The 17,458-nt window shown below is 39.2% G+C and overlaps 1 protein-coding gene across 3 annotated transcripts in view; it reads left to right on the forward strand.

The window, feature by feature from the left end:
- Window positions 1–6,505: 6,505 nt before the first annotated feature.
- tmem260 (transmembrane protein 260) overlaps window positions 6,506–17,458 on the forward strand; it is a 30,877-nt gene continuing 19,924 nt past the window's right edge. Inside the window, exons 1-3 of one of the 3 annotated variants that reach the window (XM_005797780.2) lie at window positions 6,506–6,879; window positions 11,537–11,568; window positions 12,962–13,113. In XM_005797780.2, coding sequence (XP_005797837.1) covers window positions 6,771–6,879; window positions 11,537–11,568; window positions 12,962–13,113 — 293 coding nt within the window. In that variant the 5' untranslated portion in view covers window positions 6,506–6,770. Of the gene's footprint in view, window positions 6,880–11,536; window positions 11,569–12,961; window positions 13,114–16,270; window positions 16,908–17,048; window positions 17,170–17,458 lie in introns of those variants that run through there. The other 2 variants (XM_023353167.1, XM_023353166.1) reach the window with 2 other exon arrangements.

Genomic DNA, 17,458 nt, shown 5'->3' on the forward strand with positions numbered 1-17,458 from the left:
ATTATCTGCACATGGCTAAAAATCCTGCAAATACGCAACTAAAGGAGATGCATGTCAGCTGTATATTTAAAGGTATTACAGATTAGTCTTTTGCATTTTCAAGGCTTTTACAGCTAATTTAATTACGGAGTGCTTTTATTCCCCGTTTAACTGCTGTCATGTTCCCAAGAAATGCCAGATGTATACATATAGAGGTTTGCCATGTTTCGCTTTTATGTTTAAATTCCCTTAAAAAAGAAAAAGCAACACAAGATGCTGACAATGACATTTCCAATCATTCTTATTTGACTCCATCTCCCCCTATAATAAGGGCACATGAAAGCGACTTAAATACACTGCATGCCGGTTCGGCGCTGGGAGAGGACTGGAGCTGTGCAGTGGCATGCGTCCTGATTAACATTTCTCCAGCAGATGGGAAATGGGTTCACATGTCTGCACACTTGCCTGAATGACAGAAGAGACGGCGAAGGTGACAGCATGCTAATTTTGGGATCACTCAGTGACTTCTCTGCCTTAAGCAGGGCAGGGTTATGCAAATTTAGTGGAATAGTGGTGGTTTTCTTTTTTTATTGAGAAAGTTTGCATGCAGGACTGATGCTGCTGTTTATAAATGCACAAGAGCTAGAGCTGTTTAGTAATTTAGCAGCATTATTTTTCTTACTTTTTCTACTTGGTTTGGTCATATTCTTACAGAAAACTGATATAAATGATGATTAAGCATTCTTTCTTTTTGAAAACAGCAAAAAGATTATTTTAGATATTGCACCAAATCCAGGCACTCGGGGTGTACTGTCATTACTGCTCCAGCACACCTAATTCAAATGCCAGGAACGTCTCCTCTGCAGGCCAATCAGTACTGAAGAATCAACCTTCCATTCACTGAATGTATAGCAGCTGGGAAACAGGTAAAACCAGAAACACAGTAGGTCTTAAGGACCAGGACTGAAAACCGCTGGTTTAGAGTATGACGAAAGATATGGAGTGGATTTAGCAAACAGATGAGACAAGGTCTTATCTTATAACTTCTAATAGAAAACCAGTTAGAAGCTGTAAAAAAAAAACTAAACCCAAAAAACTTAGAACTGGAAAGCAATGAAAGATAGCAGCTCTAAACATCATGCATATTCATGTTAAATTGGTTCAGTCAAAGTTCAGTCCTAAATCTGATAGAAAACGTAACATTTACAAGACACTACACCCTATGACAGAAACAAAACATAATGTAATTCTATAAAAACACGAACTAAAGACATCACAAGTATGCAATCTTAAAAAATACTTATTCATCATTAACTCAGATAAAACACTTTGGATCTGTGAAGGAGCTCTGATCCTGAAGGAGGTAGGAGCTATATCTAGGATAAAATGTGTAAGACTGTTTCAGCTCCCCTCACAATCTTCTGCAGGGCACATACAACCCAAGCCCAAGTTACTACTGATTTCTCACTGTTTCAGGCTTGTAATGTATTCGCTGTTTGTAAGCGAACCGGGTTTCTTGTTGTTTTTGTCTTAATGTTGGACAAAAAAAGTGTTCATGTTTCGTTTCAGAATCCATATATTTATTTCTAGCTATAGAATAAGAATATCAGAAGCTGTATGCGGTGCCGTTTGAAGAGGATTATGATTATATCACGCCTATTTACTATTTCATGTGGTTCTTGATGATGCTTTGTACTCACGCCACTCAGCTTATTACATCTCAATGAATAACAAATGAGTTTCTGGATAAAAGACAAATAACCAGAAACGAATACATCATCAGAACATATGGTGGGGAGCAGAGGTTTGGAAAATCAAGCATTAAATTCAAACATTAAAGCAGTTCCTCTTTGAGCACCTCATGTCCTTTTTGTGGTCTTCTGCTCTTACAGAGGTACATGTGGCGTCTTGCCTACTCATCCAAACAAGGGGCCAAATGACTTTAATTATGGAGTAATTGCAGAGTCTGGTGTTAATTAAATCTTTATCAGTTAATGTAAGTGGATTTCTCCCACATGGAAACCACGCAGCGACATGCTGTCTTGCTCTCCCCCTCCTCTTTTCTGCTCAGGCTAAATTTCCTGTTTGAGGCCGCCGTTGAGTCGCCGCATACTCGGACTCTGACGTTTTTCCACCACCGGGCCTCCCAGAAATGATTGGGATTAGCAGGAAACGGCAAAAGGGGGTGGTTTCGCCAACTCTGTAGCCAGCTGTGTCTTAAAAACACCGTAACAAACATGATAGGACCGATGTGAGGGAGTATCCCGCGCTGGAAAATGAGATACACGATTTATCTGGGGTTCCTGGAGTTTGACAAAATTGAATCCTCTCATTTTAATTGCTCTCGACGAGGTGTGCTGCCCTGGGCCATGGAAACGTGAGCTCTGTGTGTTGTCCCTTGTTCTCTACAGACTATTATACTCCATTGTGCAAAACACAGATTATGAATTGCCGTATCCCTGTCATCTATCTTATTTAGGATCATTTAGGTAGCCACATGTTACAAAGGAACAGCAGTCAGCCCTGTTATTATGTGTGTTTGAGTCCCCGGTTTCCTGTAATGAGAACAGGATCACAAAGGAGAATTAATCTGTCTGAAGTCTCATTCGCTGGTTCAAGGCCTCACTATGTGGACCTTTTTATCCACAATAATAGAATGATAATGTGTGTGTTTTTTAACTCTTTCAAAAACACACATATGAAAAGTCTTCCACAGATGACGGAGCCATTTTGTCCTTTGCACTGATACAAATTGAGCCTTGCAAAGGTTTTCAGGTTTAATATTTAGTACTAAAGAAATAGTAACACCCTTCACAAGTTAGTTAATGTAACCACTAAGCAGACACACATATTGCAATGTTTACCACCTGTTCTATGGAAAAGCATTCATACCCTTTAGGAAACTGACCATCTCAACTTAATGTATAATTGCTTTGAGCACCCACGTATTTACAGTTTTGACAATTCTGTCAAAAATCAGTCAGATTGGATGGAAAGTGTTGATAATATTAAGATATGTCACATATCCTCAGATAGATTTATGTCTGTAGTTTGACTAGGCCATTCTAACACAAGCTTATCCTTTGATCAGCACCATTAAATTGTAACTCTGACTGTATGTTTAGGGCTATTATCTTGCTGGAAGATGTACCTTCTCTCCAATCCCAAGTTTTTTGCAGCCTGTTCCAGATTTCGCTCCAGGGGTAACCGTGTATTTATTTCTTACCCGGCTTGTAAGCTTAGGTGGACGACCATGTCTCGGTAGGTTTGCAGTTGTGTCAAATACTTTCCATTTTCAGATACCAGACTGAACAGTCCTCTGTAAGATGTTCAAATTCCAAACTCAATTTTTCAAAAATGTATTACTATTTTGCTTTTTAATGAAGGCAGAAGCATCGATTAGCCCTCAAAAAGCTCACATGGTTGACATTTAGCAATTGGAAACACAAATATTTAGAATTTGGTGGGTACAAAAAAATTTTCATTATTTTTTGTACCCACCAATCATATCCACTATAGTGTATCCTTCTATACTGTAGGTGATGAGTAATTGTTGTGCTTACTCACTGTCACCTTCTAATGAGACAAATCTCAGCTGCATGGTTTATAGTGTTTGGTTGGCTTTTTGCACTCCCAAATAGTGCAGCGTTTTAATCTTTTGGTGTCTCCAGTACGAACATTTTGGCTCGTGGACCCAGAGCATGTGTTTAGCAGAGAATGTTTGCGGGGTGATGAATGGGTGTAAAATGGCTCTGAAGCAGATTCAAAAGGGCTTAACTGGATTACACCTCATTTCAAGGATGCTTAAGGTAAGATTAAAACAGATATGGGGTAAGTAGGGGAAAATACAGAACCAAATAGATGGAATTTCACTCGGTTGCCTCGTAAGCCATTTGCTCATGCATCCCTCCGCTGTTTCTGTTTGTTATGAAACATTAGCAAAAAAAAATCACAAACGAAATGTTGGTTGTTAGTGTAGAAAGGTCTTGACAAAGGCGGCATTTCCTCTCCAACAGTTTTGCTCCACTGGACCATCACGATTTACTATTAATGCCCTTTCTTATCTTATGCAATAAATCCCCAGAGCTGGAACATTACAACTCTCTAATCACACACACTGCCATGCAAACACACACATACATTATCATACACCTCGCACACAATCTGAAAAGATAATGAATTTAGCACAGTTGTTATTAATGTTAATAGTGTGGTGCCATATGGAATGAGAGTTTCAACTGTTTGGGTAATTCCTCTCTTTGGACAAGCTGTCAATAAAAAAGGCCTTGCATGTTGTGGATGCAAGGGGGGGAGGGATTTAATCCAGCAGACTCTAATGATTCCTCTGCGCCTTGAATTGGAGGCTACAGGCCTCGATGAATGTGTTTTATCTCTGCTATCAGAACTCCACGTTTGTGTCTATATTAGCCCTCTATTGAGCATTAATGCATATGATGTAGGAAATGAAAATAGAAGTCTTTATGACATGCTTTATTAACCTCCCCACCCATCTCTGCCTGACGTGCCTCTGCTGCCGCTGCAGCCCGGCGGATAACCAAGCGTGGATTAACAGTGACATCACACTGAAGAGCCACCACCGAACCCCCCCGTCTGAGGAAGGGTGAGTGCTTTGGTTTCTGCGTGTCAGATGGATGTGAGCATTGCCTGTGTATGTGTATGTGTGTGTGTTGGAGGCTGATTAGACAGTGAGGGTGGCGGCGAGAGGAAGAGGAGGATTAGAGAGCCATCGGAGAGTTAGTTAGGTGCTGACACCACTCCACCTCATCGAGAGCTCAACATACTGGGGGATCAGACTCATTTATGGTGAGCCGGGATTATTATCAGTTCAATAGGCCAATTTCTTACGTACAGTCACCTCTTGACCTCTGAAATATGGGCGCTTGTGGGACACTTATGAGATTGAGTATCTCATTTCAGGTGTAGTGTCAAAGAAAATAAGTAACTGTAATAAGATGCAGCTTTAATAAAGTAAAAAAAGTGAGATTTTAAAAAGCTGCAATAAATGTATGGAGTTAAATTTAAATATATGTGATGTTTGTTTCTTAAGGAGTTTGTGGGTCAAGAAATGCTGTTGAATATGTAAAAGTAACCAAAATGTTTCAGTGATACTGTGTTGGTCAGATGTTTGAATAGATTCCTCATATTCATGCATATATTGTATTCATTTTGGTTTATTAATGATAAATCTGAATTTTTGGTTTTTAGGCTGGACTTATATTTCAGAAACAACTTCAATGAATTTTTAAATACAAGAATTTTGTGAAAATGTTTGAATTTTTTGGTGTAATTTCCCAAATCCACACAGCATCTAAATTACCGGTGCAGGCTCAAATATATGCACACATCAACTCTAATAAATGGGCAAATGATCCTTTGCAAGTTATAGAGAAACTTGTTTTTGCTTCTGGGGCATTGGCAAGATGCTACCACTATCATACTTCCCAGTTAATATGATGTTCTTACATTTTAAAGCCTCACAATAACTCCTTAAAACATGCTTTTTGCTATTGTGGCCAAATACATCAAATCTTTGCTTCATCATACTAATCCACATTAAATATTTGAATTGCCCTGCAAATAGTTATGCTTAAAGTTGTTAATTTTGGAACAGCCAGGCATCTCTAACTGTCTGCACCTTCTCAGTCCATACTGCTAAGCTCACTTTACATCCCTGCTGAAGAAACCTTTTAGTTGTAGGTCTGTTTTACTGCCAGAGATACAAATGCATTGCTCAAACTTGATTGAACAATGACAATAGGTGGGTACCTTCTAAAAGTTCACCTCGAATCAACAGCTTGCTGGATGAAAATTGGACACTTGGATAGTCTGACAAAAATGCCCAAACAGTATCAAAACTTGTTCTGAAAAAGCAGACTAACAACACCAACAATCAACTTGCTATAGGACTTGGAGCTTAATGTATGTACGAATAACAGGCTCTGTGTGCATAAGAATCCCACAATGAACACAAACATGCGTACCAAATTCTGGTAGCTGTGTGTTGCATCCACAATTACTCTAAGATACTGATCAGGAGTGCAAATGGGAATTCAATATGCCTCTATGATAAACCTAAAGAGCACATGTGTAGAAATGAACCGTTTTTGAAAAATAAATACTTAATTTTTGGCTCAGACTAAGCGAAAATGTTTTGTAAAGATGCCTTTAAGTGTTGATTTAAAAATGCCAGATGTGTTTTTGAAACAGTTAAAAAGATCAATGTAATTGGAACATTGCAAATGAGGCATCTTTCAATTATCTACTGCATTAAACACATGAAGAATTATTTTGCTTCTGGAGTCTCGTATAAAGGATGTGGAAAAAGTAAACACAAATAAACACAGAACATAAATTGACCGTTTTTCTCCATGTGAGTGGAAGTAAAGTCAGTAACAGCTGCCATTTCTGTCTCTTGAGCCACACGCGATAGGATTATATCTCCAGATTTTCTGACTTTTCCTTTCATTACTTCCCGTTCGGTAATATCGCGTGATTTGCTAGACGGCGTGTGAAGCTCCCGGATGCTATGTCCAAGGCAACAAAAGCGCCTCAACTTAGCCGATTATCATGCGTTTAAAACGAAAACCATTTATGTAGACAAAATCTAAACTTAGGTACACGTTGTCCGTGTGTGGTTGTGTAGTTAACAACAGGAAATAGCTAAGAGTTCAGTCTAAAATGCTTGGCTCTAAATGTGGAGGCATGCTAAGTGTTACTGCTAGCTAAGCAACACACGGCTGACATCTTCCTGGATTTTACAGCGCATAAAAATGTTTGCGAAACAGAGTGGTGGCTGGATACTGACCGGGACTACGGTCGCCTTCGTAACGGCAGTGTATATACCCTGTGTGCAGAGGACTGTACCCGGAGGAGACTCAGGTTGGTGCTACCGGGCTAACTCGTGCTGCTGAGGTCACGTGGCTTTGTTGTTGTTTTTCGGCGGCAGCCAATAGAGCTGCGCCTTGTTGAGATGGTGCTGTCCATGGTGCTGCAGGTACATTGATTCAAACAGTAGATCTGTCATGAAGATCTCTAAACTAAACTTGCTAATCTACAGTTGTAAAGAAAAAGCCAAGCAACATTAAAACAATATAGATTATTGAAAGTTTCAGTTACGAAGTGTGCTACTATGGATAAAAACCTAAATAAAGCGTTGAAATAGTTTTATTTATGTCTGATAATTAATTTGAAAAATTTAAGTGCTATTAGGTTAAAATACAATAAAATCCTCTTTCAGCGTTTACAGCATTAGGTTATATTAAAAGGGTTGTATGTGAAATGTTTAAGAGTTGTATATCAAAGCAAACAATTTAATGTATACTTCAAAATATAAGGCAGCTGCACTGTTTAGAAAAGCTCACATTTTGTTTACATTGAAACTAGAAAATTGTGACTAAAAGGACAAAACAATTGCTTATAGTAAAACAATGTTAATAAGTTATAAAATGTTCATTCAACGGAAAATATCTAGTCAATATGTTGATATTTAGTGGTATACCCAAAATAAAAGCCAAGTACATGGCTTGTCAAAGTCCCTTTATCCATCCAATAGATCAGGTTCATTATTGTAGAATATATTTTTTATCTTAAAAACAGATAAAGAAAGTTTTACTTATCTCTAGGTAAATTAAGCATTGTATTGTTGAACCTAATCTAGAACAGTAAGCATCTGCTGTATTATAAATACAATAAAAAAGTAGACCAGTGACATTATTTTTTATATATACTTTACATTAACTACAGAAGTTCTTGAAGCTGCGACCCATAACAGCAAATAAAATCTATATTTGTGTGGGTATGATGCAACCAGACTTGTGCAAAGACAAATGTGCTGCTGTTTTGGGACTCATTGTCCTGTTTTGACCATGTTTGGATCAAACTTCAGCTATCCTGATATTATGGGTTTATACTTTCTCTCAAACGTGATGCTGTTCATTTTGAGCAAACTTGTAGTTTTGATTCAGATGCAGACCAGATATCATGTTGCCATATTGTTTTTAGAGGGAAGTGGGTTCCTCCCTTGATCTTTTATAAAAATCTGTTTTTTCTTTTGGATGAACTTCAGCATTTTACATCCTAACTGTGTAACACCAATTACATGGTAACTGGTGTTACACCTTGCTAATTGTGCAGCCTGACACAGAGTACTTGGTTTTCTGTGATTTCACTTTGGTTGGTGCAGAAATGTTGCTTCTCTTGGGTCATTCTAATGTCATTCCTAATTTGTATTGTGTTGCTGCAGAAAGTGACTAAGTGTCAAATGTCCTGCTTTCCTTCAGGTGATCATTGTAATTAAGATGAATTAATTGAGTGTATTTGACTAACTGCTAGTTTATGGTTTAAATCCAACAAAAGTGGCAAGGATGAAGTTAGTTTTTGCACTTGCGGTTAGATTTAAACCTTAAGGTGAGATCAGTTTTACTATGTCCTGATGTGTAAAATCCTAAAATTGAAAGATGATGTAGTTTCTATTTATTGTCCCTATAACTAAATATTTCAGCTAAAACATGACACCTGTGACATCAACAGAGACACATTCTGTAATGGAAATATATTTATTTAATTTGTTGCATCTCACTCAGGATGATTTAAAGCTGAAGTCCAGCTTTTTTTGTCTACCATTCCTAAAATGCATTTTATTAGAGGTGATGCCTCATATAATTAATTTATTTAGGAGTGATAGCAAGGTTACAAACTTATAAATGTGGACTTGGAGGCGTGAAGGCTCTACTTGTTAGGTGTGCACTGCTCAGCTGCAGAAGGGAAAGCGTTTCTCGAGAATGAAAGGATAAGGAAAGCTCGACCACATAAAAAAGAGCTGAGGAGAGGAGCGGGCAATTGGAGCGCTGAGTAGCCCTGCTGGTTGTGCTGCTGTCTAGCAGGGTCTTTGAAAAAACGGCCAGCCCCTTCTCCACAGTGTTTAGGGACGGTGCAGGATGCCCGCTCTGATAGTGCCAGCTGAACACCCTTCCGAATTCTCCAGGTCTCCGTCTCTGTGTCCTAATCTCTTTAGGTGTGATGTGCCCTGGAGAGGCTTGAGCGCAGCCCCGTGGGTACGCTGTTGTCTAGGAATGTGAAGTGTGGAAATGATGGGGATTATGGGAAGACTGATGTGGGTGCCCATGCTCCACAATCACAAAGACTTTTGGCACCCGTGCTGCATCCCTGTAGACTCAATATTTTCCCTTTTTAGTACTGGGGCTGCAGAACCGCATCTCTGTGGCACTGAGATGAATGTTTTGGCTTAGTGCTAGTTTCTCTGCTGAATGGGGTAAAAGTGTGCCACTACTGCGGGAAAATGAGTGAAATTGAGAAACTGATGAAGGATGAGAAAGTGTGATGTGGAATGATGGCTGGTAGCTGGCGGCTGATGCCAGGTGAAACTGAGCTGTAAAAACATTTAAGCCGTGCAGGTGGAGGAGTTCTGACTTCATGGTCCATTAGACTGATAAGTGTTTGGGCTCCTCGTGTGGCAGAATTTTAGGCATCGTAATTCGCTGTATCGACAGGGTTGCAAAATAGCAACCAGTGCCATCTGAAATTCAGCCATTCTGCTCTAAAATGGAGGTCTGTTGTGGACGATGTTGTTGCTTTGCACATGTTTATTTGTGATATGTAAACACACTTGCCGCTGCTTGCATTTGAAATAACCATTTATGTTTTTATGGCGCTTTGGAAAAGTATTTCTACCCCTTGAACTTTTTCTTATTGTGTCAGGTTACAACTACAAACTTCAATGAGGTTTGGTATGATTTTAAATAATTGCAAAGTGAAAGGAATATTCTGGATGGTTTGGAATATTTTTCATAAATAAAAATCATAAAAGGTGTTGATGACCTTTGTTTATGAGGTCAGTAATGAGTAAAACCTTTGTTTCACTACAACTACAGGTGTAGATACCAGCTTTGGACATCTAGACACTGACATTTTTGGAGTGGCAAATAGCTGGAGATGAGTCTAAATCTGCGGTTTAGAGATTATGCACAATTATTATCTTTTTCTTGTGAGGAAAATAATTGTTTTTGATTCTTTTTGTAATTAAAAAGGAAAAACTCAAATTAATATTTTTTCCAAATCTAAAAAACAGAAAGAATTTTGAAACTTTTTTTCCACTAATGTTTCATAAAAACAATAATAAATTCTGTGTTTACATTTCAAAATATGAATGAATGCAAATATTTTACTGTTAAGCTGTAAAGTTGTGCACCTTGTTCTTGGGAAGTCTACCCTGGTGATGCATAATTTTCCTTTCTCAGAGCAGTATTTATTTTATGAGGTTCAGTTTGCAATGTTAGTTCCCTTCAATTCTTAACATCTTCCCTTTCTGCTAAAGAAAATCATTCCTACAGCATGACACTGCCACCACCATGTTTTGTTAGTGGGTGGTTGATTCAGGAATTGCCAAAACAGCCTTTGTGATAAAAATTACTCCCAGGCAGACTTTATTTTCTAACTAGGTGACTTCTGACTGCTTATACATGCTGAATACATATGCATGCCACACTTTTCAATTTTTTATTTAACCCCTCCAAAAAAATAACATGTATAAACGTTGTTCCACCTCATTTACCTACTACTTAGTGCTGGTCTGTCACATAAATTTTCAATAATAATACATTGACGTTTGTGGTGTTACATTTCTCTGTTTTGGTAACTTTGAGAACTAGTTTGACTCCTAAATCTTGAGTAAACGTCACCTACATGCTTTCTAAATTTTAAAGGAAACAAAACATCACTCTCACTGGATAAATGTGACTTTCCCTGGAGCACCAGTAGAGGGAGCCATCTTGATCCCCCAAGCATTTATCAATGTCATTTAATCTGAACCAAATTTCAATTTTCATGAGTGGGAGATGCAAACATTGGGTGAGAAATCAGTATAATTTGAAACGCTCTGGGTGTATTCTGGCACAAATGGGTTTGCGCCCAGATACATTAAAGCTGCCTCAAATAGCTTTTAGGGGTTTTCTTTTCACTTTGTGCGGCGCCTCACACAGAGCTTGTCAGAAAACTGCGCAGCCGGCTCTTTTTTTTTTTTAAGCTTACCTCATTCTGTGACTGTCACCGACGTAGCCTTTTCTGTTTGTGCCCAACGGACTAAAGGAGACACTAAGACACTGGGAGTGTGGGAGCGGCAGAGAGGCACATTGAACGGTGAAAGAAAGGAAGAAGGGAAGGGACCCTGATGCACGGGGAGGATGGAAGTGGAAGCATTATTCTCAGATCTGCATATGTGTCTTTGTGTGACAGGGCATTGGAGAGGGAGTCTCATGGTTTGCGCGTGTGTTTATATCTGCGTGTGTGTGTGTGTGTGCAGAAGAAGGGAGGGTGGCATCAAGGGAGACGCGCAAGATGAAGAGAATGAGCGTGCCGCTTAGGAAATGTCACACTGGGAAGATTTGCAGGTTTTGATCCTGGCAAATTAATGCAAAACCCCAGTGCAAGTATTTGATTTGGGAAAACTTTGGGAGCAGACTTGTCTCTTAATAATAATTATTGGGTTTACATTAATTTCCTTCCCTTCTTCCTTCCACAGGAGAGCTGATCACCACCGCATGTGAGCTGGGGGTAAGTATTAGCCGTATTGTTTAATCAATTCACTCATTAACTCTTATAAGCATTAGGGAAGTTTAATTAAGCATGGGCAGAAAGCAGATTAATTTACTTTCAGTCCACAGGTTTTTCCCCCTGCTTTTCTATACACTTATTTTACTAAGTTGCAAGTAGAGAATGCTATAATTTGCAACCCGTTTTTCAAATCCAATTAAAGTCAATGGTAAGGCGATGGCTTTTGTAGGCTTTGCCTTATGTACGGTATAAGGCTTATTATATCCACCCCTCTTTTTTGTGTGTGTGTGTAAGCCGCAAAGAATGAACTAAATCGGGTTAACAGTTATAATAAGTTTTATTATTTAATAAAGTTTATTACGCCGCTGTGATCCTTTTAGGGAGGCTGTGTCGGTGTCACTATGCCAGTAATCCTGTGGTTAGTGCTGCAGTCCGTGTGGCCTGCCTGTCTGCCGTTCAGGCCTCCCCAGGGCCTCGCAGGCTGTCCCTTTGCCCCAAGCTGCCGGAGCCCCCTCTCATGGTCCCCAGAGCTGCAGAGATCTGTTTCCATTTGCTCCAACAGTGGCCTTTAGCTGCACGTCTCTACACTTAGATCAGTTGTCTAGCTCTTCTTTCATCCTTCAAACAATCCCCTATTATGCCTTCTTTTATTTCTTTAGATGCATCTTCAAGTCTGTGCCATCTTTTTATGTTCACTCAGATTTATTCCCTTTTTCACAGCTGAAATTACCCACCAAGACTTCTCCTTGTTTGAGGTGACTGTGGCAGCAGTCACTTTTTCACCTTTCAGCTCTGTGCTCATTTGTGAGGAGCTGTCCTTTCTCCCTGCCTGCACGGCTTGTGTTATCAGTGCCAGGGAATGAGCCTGTGTTTAATGACTGAGCCTTTATCTGGGTGGAGGAGACTTAGCGGCTAATTGCTGTGATTGCCGAGATCCCCCAGGCGAGAGCGACTGCGGCTCTTAGGTGGCTCGGGGGCTGAGGCTGTTGAGCACCACGTGCTTCATCACGGCCCAGGGGAGCTGTGTTGTCCTTGGGAAGAGGCCAGAAGAAGCAGGAGGAGATGTGCGCTGTAGTAGTAAAGTCAGCAGCCGTCATACCAAGCTAGTTTTTCTTCATTTCTGTTGTATATGACTGCATTATCTATAAAGGATTGCTAGTTCAACATACAGTGCCTTATAACGTATTCATACCCCTTGAACTTCTTGACATTTTGTCACGTTAAACCACAATAGATGTGATAGACCACATGTGTCAAACTCAAGGTCTGTGGGCCAAATCTGGCCTTCTATAACTGGAATTGTTCTTTCTGGAAAATTGTCTTCTTTTCTACTCAAGCTAATCTGACTGAGCTTGAGCTGTTTTGATGAAAGATTTTGTCATTTCGTTCTCAGGTGGCTCATCCTCCAGGATATCCAGTCTTCACGCTCTTGGCCCGTTTGTCTATGTATCTGCTGCCCTGGTTGTCTCCAGCTCACAGTGTCAACCTTATGTGCAGCCTTCTAGGAGCTGCAGCTTGTGGTTGTTTCACTCTGACAGTCTGCAGGTATGAAAATACATACTTAACTGCTCTATGGTTTTTTCATCACTGTACATTGATTTTAGTTTGGGTTTTTTTAACCTCAGAGTAAATATATTCCTTATCTTTTTGAGTAAATTTTACAATTTCTGAATATTTTTGGAGTTCTTCCTTTAAAGAGAAGGTATCTTGCATTCTACATATTTACAAATCTAATTTTTACTTCATATCACAATATCTATTCTTTCTAAATTACATCTGTACAATTGACTTATTATTATGCAGTTTTCTATAAGACATCCATAGAACTAGATTCATCTTTAGCAAAACAAACAAAAGCAACATCTTTTCCTGTTCAATATAGTCAATTATAGAAATACAAACATCTCATCCATCCAATCATGTTTAATCTGCAGTCCTGCTAACGCATCCCTTAACAGTATGCCAGCAGATCCTCAGTGGATTTTGTTGTGGACCTTGTCGAACACATGCAAAAAAGCCTCTCCACAACATGATGCTGCCACCACTCTGTTTTCTGTTGGGAATGGTGTGTGTGGAGAGATGTACATTATTGCTTTTCCAAAAGTCTAACTCAGATCTCATTTGAGCAGAGCACCTTCTTCCACATGTTTGGTTTAAATGAAGCTTTTTATAGTTTTCTTTATACAGTGGTATTTTATCACTAATGTTTGTTGTCCTGATCATTATTTTTTTTCTGTGTGGTCAATTGTATTTCAGTTTATAATCATTATTTACTTAAGTGGGTTGTCTGTTCTGAGAAACAAATTTGGTTTTTGATTTTGTTGACTAATTTGGTGACTTTTGAGGCTGATTTTATTTTGGGTTGTTATATTAAAGGAAGCTTAATACAAATGTCACATTTTTCACATTTTTATTTGAGAAGATACAAAAAAGTTTCTTGAATCTTTTTTCAAAGCGTTGTAAAGTACACTTTAGCCAGTTCTGAACGGAAGCGTCATCTCAACATTTCTCTGCTTACTTTTGATGCCGTCTGTAACATGGAGCAGTATTTTTAGGTCCTGACTGACATGCAGTGGCGTCCCTGATCCTCTGTTCAGTATTCAGCAGCAGAACCCAGCCGCCCTCTTTCCTCCCACCGCCCTTCCCTGCCTGTTTACCCATCAACCACCCGTCGTGATGGTGCGTGTGTGTGTATGTATATCACAATTATGGTGCCCTGCAGCCCCGCCCTCCCCTGACGTCCCATGTTCCCCTGCCCCAGCGCTGCCCAGCATGCTCCCAATCCTGACATGGCACGATTTCTAATCTCCACCTTCTTGCCTCCAGTGTCTGAGGGGAGCAGGATCACTAACCGTGCTCCTCCCTCTCGCCTCTGTTCAGCCACCTCTCCCCTCACTCAACCGTGAAGACAGGTTACAGTCTCTGCATTGTCATCTACCCACCATGCAGCTTCGCCTGCATGCTGACTCCATCATGTAAGGAGCATCTGATGCATTTGTTTGTTGTGCATCTTTTTTCCTCCTTGTGGTTGGCCTTACATCACCCTTATGCTCATCACAGTCATTTTCCACATTGCATTGTTGGTGGTGGCTCAGTGTGACCATTTTACTTTTTTGTCCCAGTTGATGCAAACTGAAACATTTCCAGTCTTCCACGTCTAATTTGCTTCTTTCGTGATGGGAGCATGATGTAACTTCTGCGAGTGTGCAGTAGGAGGGCAAACGAAGATGAAATTGTGACAGTGCCAGATGTGTGGTGCTTTGCCTATAAGTGTGTTTGTCAGCAAAAAGCAAGGCTATGACATAAAATAGGGAGCCTTTCAGTTCAGACTGCACCAGCAATCTTCTATTTACTTTAAAAGAAGAACAATGCATTCTGACCACTTTTATTGCAATTTTATTTTGGACTGAAACAATTAATTGATTATTAAAACAATCATCTGCTAATTTAGTACTTGATTAATTTTTAATTAATACAGACTCAAAAAAGTATACAGACTCAAAAAAGGTCATTTGCTGAATAAAAACATGTTTAGAACAGTAAGTAGGCCAAAACTGTAGAAAAGAAACCTTTTGCATGTATTTACAATAAATATATTTATAATATATTTATTACATATTTATAATATAATATTGTAAATACAGAGAAAACATATTTTCTCTGTAAATACGTTTTATTCAAAACTTCACAGATAGCATAGCATTAGCTTAACTTGGTCATTGCATTTTAGGTAATAAAAAATATTTTTTCTTATTTAAAAAGAAATTTAATTGGTTTATTTGCATCTTTTAATGTATTTTTGAAAAATCTGTGGAATGTAACAATTTTATATTTGATTAATTGTCAGAATAATCAATATAATACCGTAATTGACTCCAAAAAATTCATTTATTGCAATATTGCAGGGAGTTGGAGTACTGTTTTTTTATTTTTTTTTTTATTCCATTGGCAGAAAACATGCCAGGGTGATGTTTAGCTTTCTGTATGTAGCCTTATTGTAATCTCTGAGGCTTTAGATTCAGTTATGGATTATACTCCAATAAATGGTCATTATGAGAAGCTAAAACCATACCCTCCACTCAACCCGGTTCAGTGGAATAGAGAAGACGTGAGCCAGAGCAAAGTCTCATCACATAAGCTGAAGTGAGAATGTATAATCTATGCTTTCAATTTGGAAAAATAAGCTTAAAAAAGCTTTAGTTATTATCTGCCCAGGACCTACTTTAGGTTGGGCTATGATTCTGTGGAACATTTTGTGTAGCAAGGGAGTTATTGACAGGTCCAGAAGAATGGTCAAATGCACTTTTGCAGAAAACCAGTTACTTTTAGAGTTCCTTTGCTGTCTGGAAACTGCAGGCTTTATTTAAGTATTAAGAAGGAGCTACAACCTAACAACCAGCTGTAATAAATTCTTACATTTATACTTTTAAAATGGACTGATGCGACTGAGAACTCTGGAAATTTGAGTCTGGAAAACTAACTAGTTTTGACATGATGGACCCCTGTATTCTGGATGAATCCAGAATTTTAAAATTGGTTCAGTTTCTGTCAGTAAACTCTGCTTTGACCTTTTCTTCATTAGAAAATTGACCAGCTGATCATTCTTTGACAAATTCTCTGAGTCTTTTCCCTCAGTAATTAGATTCAGAAACATTATTTTTGTCTCTTTCTATTACATTTTATGCAGTTTTTCTTCAGCTCAGAAATATACCCAACCTCAATCAAACGATTGTGTCGTGTGATTATGTTCAGATGGGAAGAAATATTGAAATTAATGTGGGTACTTGTTGGCAGTTTCCATCAAATGATAAATTTGTAAGACCTTGAAATTTGTCTGGAATACACCCAACATGGCAAGCCTTTGATGTATCAGTTTAAATTAGTTGGCCAGATTGCCGTGGTTAATGTGGAGGGAATGTAAGTTGATAGGCTCGGAAGCCAATTCTCTCTCTTGCATAAGTTTAAATGCAGCATTTTAGCCTTCCTTTGATTTGTCAATTACAGCCCTCTTGGCTCGATCATGCGGTTTGATTGCCAAATTGCATGTCTTTTTATGTTTTCACACCGCGGCCTGACAAGCCTTTGAGGATGCCGGACGTAATGATAATCACCATTGATTGCACTCAGAGTTTTCACGGAGGAAATGTTGGGTGAAGTGCCACAGGTCTCAGCCGTGAGTTTGTGGAGGAATGCACCCTTCGTAGCGGGATAATCCAGACAGCTCCATATTACGCACTCTCTTTCATTTCACAGTTTATCTGCCAAAGCTGCTCTGAATCTCTGCTACCTGAGAGGAATCTCTTTCCGTTCCTGAGCTTATCCTGAGAAACCCGGAGCGGGTGCGTTAAGAGCTGACAGCCATCATATCGGGAAATAAAAATACAAAAAAAAACACTCAGTCATCAGCACATTTGGTTTGATCACTTGATTACATAACAGACCTGCGGAAGCAAACACGTCTGACCTCTCTTTCCCTCCAGAGAGAGCCCATGTGGCACAGCTGATGCCTCAGTGGACAGGAGAATGGGTTTTCAGCCATCTCGTGCTCCTTATAAGGACCTTCACCATATGGTCAGGATGGCACGTTTTCTCCTCGCTCAGGTGGGCTGTTTTTCCACAGGAGTAAGGTGTATCGTGTTGATGAGAACAGCTGAATAGGTTTGTTTTGTTAGATGCCTTTCTCACCTCTCCCTGCAGGTGACCAGGCTGCCCCTCCTTCTCACATCTGCTGCGCTCGGATGAAATCTTTATCCCAAGCAGACATAAGAAAATGAGTTTTTCTAAAGATGCACTGAGAGATAAAGGCCGATTTCCAGTTACTGGTTTTGTAAAATCCACATCTGACATGGATTTTAGGAAGTTCCTTTTTAAAAACTGTTAAAGGTAACCT

This window comes from Xiphophorus maculatus, chromosome 19 (genome assembly GCF_002775205.1).
Source record: "Xiphophorus maculatus strain JP 163 A chromosome 19, X_maculatus-5.0-male, whole genome shotgun sequence".
NCBI lineage: Eukaryota > Metazoa > Chordata > Actinopteri > Cyprinodontiformes > Poeciliidae > Xiphophorus > Xiphophorus maculatus.